This window comes from Mus caroli, chromosome 7, assembly GCF_900094665.2.
Source record: "Mus caroli chromosome 7, CAROLI_EIJ_v1.1, whole genome shotgun sequence".
NCBI classification, from domain to species: Eukaryota; Metazoa; Chordata; class Mammalia; order Rodentia; family Muridae; genus Mus; species Mus caroli.
The window spans coordinates 82,272,440-82,281,284 of NC_034576.1; the positions used below are offsets into that span (position 1 = coordinate 82,272,440).

General features: G+C 49.0%; 1 protein-coding gene across 2 annotated transcripts in view; it reads right to left on the reverse strand.

Annotated features, from left to right (window-relative positions):
- Nucleotides 1–3,962: 3,962 nt before the first annotated feature.
- The window catches only part of Plin1 (perilipin 1), a 12,446-nt gene continuing 7,563 nt past the window's right edge, over nt 3,963–8,845 (reverse strand). For both annotated transcript variants that reach the window (XM_021168300.2, XM_021168301.2), the window contains exons 6-9: nt 8,445–8,617; nt 6,017–6,217; nt 5,371–5,616; nt 3,963–4,560 (exon numbers count right to left, since the gene is read on the reverse strand). In XM_021168300.2, the coding sequence (XP_021023959.1) occupies nt 4,222–4,560; nt 5,371–5,616; nt 6,017–6,217; nt 8,445–8,617 (959 nt within the window). In that variant the 3' untranslated portion in view covers nt 3,963–4,221. The remainder of the gene's footprint in view (nt 4,561–5,370; nt 5,617–6,016; nt 6,218–8,444; nt 8,618–8,845) is intronic.

Below are 8,845 nucleotides of genomic sequence, written 5' to 3' on the forward strand. Positions count from 1 at the left end.
AGCTCTCTGTTAGATGCATGAGAGCTGATGCGTGGGAGCCACCAGAAGCAGTGGCACTTCCTATAAAATACAGTTCCGTGAAGGAGATAAAGCAATAGGGCAATGCAGGCTCAGCTAGAGTGTTCTCGAGCATGCTGTGGAATTGCACGGTGGATCCCAAACGCTCTCAACCAGTTGGAGCCCTGAGCAGGAGTAACGCAAAGTGCAAAGCAGCCTGCCACGGAGACAACAGAAGAGATTCATTTAGGCTGTGAGTGCCAAGAAGCCTGCCGCGGAGCTGCATAAAGCTCACACAGTAATTGATGGAACATCACGTTTTCCAGAGGAGTTATGACTGTAATTATAACAGCAATTACAGTAATTAAGTTACAGGGGAAGTAACACCAAAGCTGTGAATGTTATGGTAAAATTGTGGAATTCTGTGGCTTTAGACGTCACTGGAACTGCCCATAGGAATTCATGACTTTACAAAGAGTAACCTTTTCCTAACCCTTTCCAGTGGGCAGGTAATGCTGTGTGTGTGTGTGTGTGTGTGTGTGTGTGTGTGTGTGTGTGTGTCTGTGTGTGTCTGTGTGTCTGTGTGTCTTTGGTGTTGATAGGTATGGTAACATGCCTGTAATCCCAGAAGTGAGAAGATGGAGGCACAAGAGTCAGGGCTATGAACTCCTGCTGGACAGCAAGTTCGAGGCCAGCCTAGGCTATATGAGAGTCAAGAAAGAAGGGGATGGGGAAGAGGGAAAAAGAGTGTTGAGGGGAAAGGGAAGGGGAGGGAGGGTAAAGAAGATGGCATGGAAGGAGATTAGGGGAGGAAAGAAATGCCCAGATGCTTTGAAAGTGGCAGATCTAAAAGTTCAAAGGGGTCCGGCGAGCCGGTTTCATTACTGTGGTAGTTTGGATATACTTGACCCAGGGAATGGCACTATTTGGAGGTGTGGCCTTGTTGAAGTAGGCATGGCTTTGTCAGAGTTAGTGTCACTGTGGACATGGGCCTTTTTTTTTTTAAAGATTTATTTATTATTTATTATTTATCATATGTAAGTACACTGTAGCTGTCTTCAGACACTCCAGAAGAGGGTGCCAGATCTCATTGCGGATGGTTGTGAGCCACCATGTAGTTGCTGGGATTTGAACTCTGGACCTTCGGAAGAGCAGTCGGGTGCTCTTACCCACTGAGCCATCTCACCAGCTCAGACATGGGCCTTAAGACCCTCATCCTAGCTGCCTGGAAGCCAGTCTTCTCTAGTTTGTCTTCGGAACAAGAGGTGGCACTCTCCTCTCCTCCTGTATCATGAGTGCTTTGATGCTGTCATGCTCCTGCCTTGATGATAATGGACTGAACTGCTGAACCTGTTAGCCAATCAATTTAAGTCAATTCGATCAGTGCCTACATGCATGTTGCTCTTGCAGAGGACCCTAATTTGGTTCCTACTACCCACATCACCTAGCTCACTGTCAACGGTAACACCAGCTCCACAGGATCAGATACCACCTTCTGGCTCCCTGGGGGCACTGCACTCCTGTACCAACCCACAGAGACACACAAACTTATGCACATAATTCAAAATAAAACCTTTTTGAAAAGAACTACTCATTAAAAAAAAATCATGAAGAAACAATGAGGCGTGAGTTAAGGGCGGCATGTGCGGCCACTGCATGGATGCCGAAGTAAGTTACCGAGCGAAAAGTACTTAAACGTTGGACAGCCACTTTACAGAAGGGGAAATACAGATGTTCAATAAATACAGTAGGACTTTTGCAGTTTGTTTTGCTTTGTTGCCTTGTAGATGGACTCTCAGGGTGGATACAGAGGTCCAACTGGGGCAGGAGGCATCCAGGGTGGATGGGGGAGGTCCAGGGTGAGTCTGCTCTCCTGTCTGCATGTCCAGCCACTGCCCATGGAGCCCTGCCAGAGAGGGGCTGCTTCTGCACCACAGCGTCTAAGGACCCCTCTTGCCAGGTCCACGCCCACCACAGTCCAGAGCATTCGTTAGTGAGGTGTGTTCTTAGGAGGGGTATGTGTCATGTTCACATGCATACATGCCCGTCCACTCCCTCGCCCTGTTTGTGGTATCCTTGAACTCCAAAACCATGGATTTAGGTATAAAACTCATTACAACAAAGACCTGCCAGAGCCCAGAGGTCAACCATGGTGTACTCATGAAGGTACTCTTCATAGTGTACTCAAGAAGGTACTCATGGGTCTGAGGACTTCTGATAGGGTCTGGTGTATATGTGGATATGTAAATGACAGGTGTGTCCCGATAGCTTATGTGCATTTCTATGGCGATCATCAGTATTGCAAATTATACATTATTTTATCAAGAATGTCATAGGTTAAAGTTTGTACACACACATATCCATATATATGCATGAGATTGTGTGTGTGTGTGTGTGTTGCTGCGGATCAAACCCAGGGCTTTGCACATGTTAAGTAAATGTTCTACCAATGAGCTACTTCCTAGCCTTACTGTTTACAGTGGGGGAGGGGGAGGAAAGAACCTGAAAGCTCACCCTTAGGAAGCTAGCTACACCAACTTATCCATATTAAATTTATATTATGGATTACCATTCAAAAGAGCAAGTAGGACTTCTGATACTGGCACAAAAAGATGGATAAGACGTACTGTGTAGTTGAGGAGCTGGAGAGATGGCTCGGGAGTTAAGAGTGCTTGTTGCTCTTGCAGAGGACCAGGGCTTGATTCCCAGCACCCACATGGCAGGTCACAACCATATATAACTGCAGTTCTGAGGGATCTAATGCCATATTCTAACCTCCGTGGAATCAGGCACACAGGTGGTGCACAGACATATATATGTGAGCAAAACCTTCATGCATGTAAAGTAAAATAAATCTTTTTTTTAAAAAAAATTTTTTAAATGATGTATTGAACAGAGTGGAAAAAGTCAGGAAGGCCACCATTCAGAGCTTGAGTAAGCAGAGAGAGGGGTTTATACGCATGAGCTTATCCACGTATAGTATATAGCTGGAAGAATACACTCAACTGTGGCTGTTTTTATAGGAGAGAATAAAGAAAATCCATAAAGGAAAACACACACACATTTTGTAGTGTTTGAACGTTACAAGTATGTATTATGGATTTGCTAGATTGACCGAGTATTGGTATTTCCAGAAATGGGATTTAGAATGAACATATGTGCTCTATGTATGATATACCGTATTAAGCAAAAGATGGCCACTGCTGGTTCCCAGCATCTGGGGAATCAATTTCAAGGTGACCACACAGGCAGGAGTGATGACATGGAAAAGTGGCTGTGAAAAAAGCTGGCGCTAGAGAGGACAGGCCGGAGGCTCCACCGTGCAGGGGAGAGAGACACTCAGAAACTGGAGCTGCCGTCTAAATAAACACACAAAGGCTTAAGCACCTCAGCTGTTATTTTCAAAGCGGTGTGCTGAGAGCTAGGTAATCAGAGGGTCTCACAGCTCCGCGATAAAAATGCACTGAGAATTCCTGACCTTCAGAGGGAGCTGGCCAGAGAGGGGATCACCTAGCACTGGAAATGGAACCAGCCTGGACTATGTAGGGAGACATTATTGAAAAAGGAGCTGGGCAGTGGTGACGCACGCCTTTAATCCCGGCACTTGGGAGGCAGAGGCAGGTGGATTTCTGAGTTCCGGGACAGTCGGAGCTATACAGAGAAACCCTGTCTCGAAAAACCAAAAAAAAAAAAAAAAAAAAAAAAGGAGGAAGAGGAGGAGAGGAGGAGGAGAGAGAAGAGGAGGAGGAAGAGGGGCAGAGAGGAGGAAGAGGAGGGAGAGAGAGAGGAGAGGGGGAGGAAAGACAGAGGAATGAAAGGAGAAGAGAGAAAGGCAAGAGAAAAGAAAAGAAACTGTCAACAGACCCACTACTTTATGGCATAAATTCATGTCCACAGAGGAGGGAATTTTAGAACTAGTCAGGTGTCACTTGGCAACAAGTTTTGTTAAAGAAGTGAGAAATCCAAATAAGCAACTGCTTTTATAGTTTAAAAAAAAAAAAAAGAGGAAGAAGAAGCCATGAGAGAATCTGCCCACGAGAAAGGAGAGTCGACCACGGCTCTGGTGCCCCTTAAAAATTGGTTCTGATGGTCAAGCCCCCAAAGGATGCTTTAGACATGATGTGTGCCTCGAGAGCATCCTGGTGTCGTGGCTCGGGCCACCCTAAAGGAGAGGCCCTTGAAGAGAAGCGACCTTCCCGTGGGGCGAGCAGGGGCGCAGACTGCTCAGCTCTTCTTGCGCAGCTGGCTGTACTGCGCGCGGCCCAGGATGGGCTCCATGACGCTGGGCCGGAAGAAGCTGTCGCTGACTCTGCGCGCAGGCTTCTCTCTGGGCATAGCCAGGAAGCCCGGACGCGCTGACGCCTCGGTTTTGTCGTCCAGGCCGGGACAGGAGGGTGCGCTGAGACCCCGCACGCTGCGCAAGCTGCCGCGGGGCTGGCCCGGGCGCGGCGTTGACTCCGGGCTGGCGGGCCGCGCCCCGGACCCTTTGCGTTCCGCCTCTGCTGGAGGGTTATCGATGTCTCGGAATTCGCTCTCGGGCTCCATCAGGGACAGCCTGGGAAGCTGACAGCCGGGCACCCTTGTTAGGGATCACTCTCCTAGAAGTCACCGCCCTTTCTGTGGCCTTTGGCCTAGTTCTCCCGGGGGCTGACATCATAAGGACACAGACTAGTGTGTAGGCCATTAGGATGGCGGGGGCGGGTGGGGGGACGCATCCGGGAGACTCCTGGGGTTTTAAGGGCTCTGATCACCTCTGGTGGAGGGAGGAGTCCCTATCCTTTGAAGTGTACCACCTCTTCCAGTTTCTATATGTTTGGGACCAAAGCTTGACTGCCAAGCTCTTGGTACCAATGACTGAGTAACCTTTCTCCTGGCCAGATCTAGGGTCACTTGTTCTATCCAAGCTCTTCAGCCTGCTCAACCTGTAACTTCCACTGGAGAGGGTCTCAGGGACTCTCAAAAGGAAGGCATTAGTGTCCCTTGGCTTCCCCCCACGTCCCCCCTCCCCCGTGTTGGTGATAGAATTGACATAGAGCCAGCTGCTGTCCCAGACACACAGCCTGCTGTTCAGGGTGCCCTGAAAGGACGGTGACATGATGTAAACCTACCAGGCTCTTCCTTCGTGATCCGAAGAGGGAGGGCTGAGCCACTAGGGACTCACAAATGATTCTATCATCAAGTGGGAGGCAAAGGTGGGGATGGGGATTGGGGCGGGGCAGAGGTATTTTGGGCTGGGAAGGATCAGTGTATAAGAAGGTTCTGAACGCTGAGGATTGGAGAAGGGTCTTCAGGTACTGGACAAAAGGAGGGTTTATATCTCCTTCAGTCAAATCTACCTTGGGAGTCAGAAGGTGGCCCTGGGGCAGGACTCACCGGCACATAGTGTACCACAGTGTCTACCACGTTATCCGTAACACCCTTCAGGGCATCGGATAGGGACATGGCCCTCCCTTTGGTGGAGGAGACAGCTTGGGCTGGTGTGAGGTGCAGGATCCTTCCCACCGTGCCCAGCACAGCCGCAGGTGCCCAGGTCACTGCGGAGATGGTGTTCCGGAGGGTCTTCTGCATGGTGTGTACCACACCACCCAGGAGGCCTCTCGGGTTGGGCAGGGCTGTAACCTGTGGGCCAGAGAACCATTAGCCCCTGTCCTACATCAGCTCCTCAGACCCTTTCCCCAACCACCAGCCCCAGCTAGAGAAGAAATGTGGACATGAAAGAAAGGGAGGGAAGAAGGAAGACAAAAATCTAGGACTGAGTCTGTCCTAGCTGTAGGGAGCGGCCCTGGTCATGTCACTTCCTCTCTCTGAACCCCAATCTCTTCCTTTGCAAAATGGAGCAACAATCTCTGCCCCAGCTACTTTTATTGACATTGTGACACCCACTGAGTGACATAGTGACACTTTGTCGGTTGTGGGTTTGGGGGTGACCTGGGCACAGATTCCTTTACTCTACTCCATTCCCCTCCTTTTCAACCCCCAACCGTGGTCTGTGAGGCCTCGGGCTCTCCATCTTCGTCACCTCTCTGAGCACGTTCTCCTCAGCCTCGGACTCTTCTTCCTCCTCCTCGTCGTCTGTCTCCTCTCCCTCTGTGTCTGTCTGGTCGTCATGGTTCTCATCCTGAGAGGCTGCCAGGTTGTGCAGCCAGGGCACCCGCACCTCACTCTGCCGCCGGGACACCACCTGCATGGCTGCCGATGCGCCCCACTGGGCCAGGCTGCTCTGAGGGGGGACAGCAACAGACAGCTACTCAGCAGACCCCTCTAGGGTGAAAAGCCCAAATCACAGGGGCAGGGTAGCGTGGTGGGCAGAGCCTGGCCCCACAAGGTTTTTTTTTTTTTTAATATATTCGTTTTATGTGTACACATGTGCACCATCTGTGTGCCTCGTGCCCATGGAGGCAAGAAGAGGGCATGAGATTCCCTTGAACTGGAGTTATGGGTGATTGTGAGCTGCTAGGAACTGAACCTGGGTCCTCTGCAAGAGCAACAAGTATTCTTAATCACTGAGGCATCTAGCTACCCTCTCCCCCAGCATTTTAATTGGAAAAAGCTTATCGCAGAAGGCACAATCACTCTACCGTAGAGCTCTGTGAGTTTTTGCAAGCACACTCTATGTAACCATGGCAGCTCAAGACAGACTATTTCTACACCACAACTCGCCTGAAGGTCTTCAGTCTGTATTCCCTGGTCTGTGGCCCCCTTCTGACTTCTACAGCCTCATATTCATTCTGGATCCTCTCGTTCCTTTTTATTGTTAGATGGAATCCAGGGCCCTTCGATGCAAAGCTGGAGCCACACCCCCAATCTCTGGGCCCATTTATTTACTTACTTGGCTTCATTTTTATCTATCAAACCCTGGCTGGCTGGAACTCACTATGTAGACCAGGCTGGGCCCTAAATTTTCAGTGATCCTCCTTGCTTCTTCTTCTTCTTCTTCTTCTTCTTCTTCTTCTTCTTCTTCTTCTTCTTCTTCTTCTTCTTCTTCTTCTTTTGTTGTTAAAGATTTATTTATTTATTATACGTGAGCACACTGTAGCTGTCTTCAGACACCCCAGAAGAGGGCATCAGATCTCATTATGGATGGTTGTGAGCCACCATGTGGTTGCTGGGATTTGAACTCAGGACCTTCAGAAGAGCAGTCAGTGCTCTTAACCACTGAGCCATCTCTCCTACCCCCCTCGTTGCTTCTTCAGAGAACCAATTCCTGAGAGTTGTCTTTTGACCTTGGCACTAATGCCACCATGACATCCATCCATCCATATCTCAGAAAGGGTGGAGGAGATGACACTCGGAGTAATAATAAATAAAGCAAAACTTGAAAAAGAGAACCACTCACATCTGGATGTGATGGGAGACACTTGTAATCCCAATAACTGGAAGGTTGAGGCAAGAGGATTGCCACGAATTCAAGGCTAACCTGGGCTACAGAATGAGACCTTATCTCAAAAAACCAAATCAATCAATGAGATCTTAAAAGAGAATGAAAGTAAAAGGACCTGTCTCACAACTGAAAAGCAGTCATTTCCTGCTGGCTTCCACACCGTGGAGATGTGGTCTCATGTATGCCCAGGCTAGATCCACCTCCGTGTTCTAATTTTGTTATTTGTTTCTGGTTTTCTGTTTGTTTGTTTGTTTGTTTGTTTGTGGATCTTTTGTTGTTGTCTTTTGACATAGTGTCTCACCATACAGCTCTGTGTGGTCTGGAACTTGCTCTATAGACATAACTGGTTTCAAACTTCTGTTTGTTTGTTTGTTTGTGGATCTTTTGTTGTTGCCTTTTGACATGGTGTCTCACGATACAGCTCTGTGTGGTCTAGAACTTGCTCTATAGACAAGACTGGTCTCAAACTTGAAGAAATCCTCCTGCCTTTGCCTCCCAAATGTGGAGATTATTAGTATACTCCAACACATCTGACTTGCTTTTTCTTTCCTTTTATTTCAATTTAGTTTCTTACTAAGTTGCTTATAATTAAAAAAAAAAAAAACCCTCATCCTAACTGTATCAAGAAGAATAGAGCAGCAGCTTTACCTGAGTGTCCTGGGGAAGCCAAAACCCTAGCAGGGAAGACTGGAAATCTGCATAGTCGGGGAGGACAGCTAATAGGACTCTTGTCTACTGAACAGGTTTTATGGTTTTGTTTGTAGGTGACACTTCTACTGTTTTAATAGCAAATAGGGCTGGGAAGGCTCACATAAGAGGCCCACATGGGGTCATGAAGGCTAGGAGTCAGAGAGACTCCGAGGGAAGGTGGTGGGGCAGGGCCACCCCTCAGTTTGCATCATGTCCCCTTTCTTCTTCCATGGCCTGGACAACTAGCTCACCAGCCTCTTAGGACCCCTGGCTTTATGTCTAAAGTCCCAGTCCAGCTTGAAGGATGTTTCCAAGACAGAAGGGACCAGGAAAACCCACAGAGCAGGGCCAAGGGGAACTCAGAGCAGACACTCACCAGGGGTGCCACACCCGGGATCCACATGGCCAGAGAGTGGCCCTGCTTCAGGGCCCATGCTGTGGTCTGCATGGTGTGTCGAGAAAGAGTGTTGGCCAGAGTGCTGACCCTCCTCACGAGGCTTGGTTTGGCCTTGGGAGCCTTCTGGGTCCTCTGTCGTCCGGAAGAAGGGGCTAGATAAAGATATGGGAGGAAACAGATCAGAGAGGGACTGAGGGGCCTGGACAGCACTTGTTGCTCTTGTGGAAGACTTGAGTTCAATTCTCAACACTAATACGGTGGCCCTCAACCATCTGTAACTCCAGTTCCAGGGGATCCAAGGCCCTCCTCTGGCTTTTTCAGGCAACAGTCTCTCTCTCTCTCTCTCTCTCTCTCTCTCTCTCTCTCTCTCTCTCTCTCTC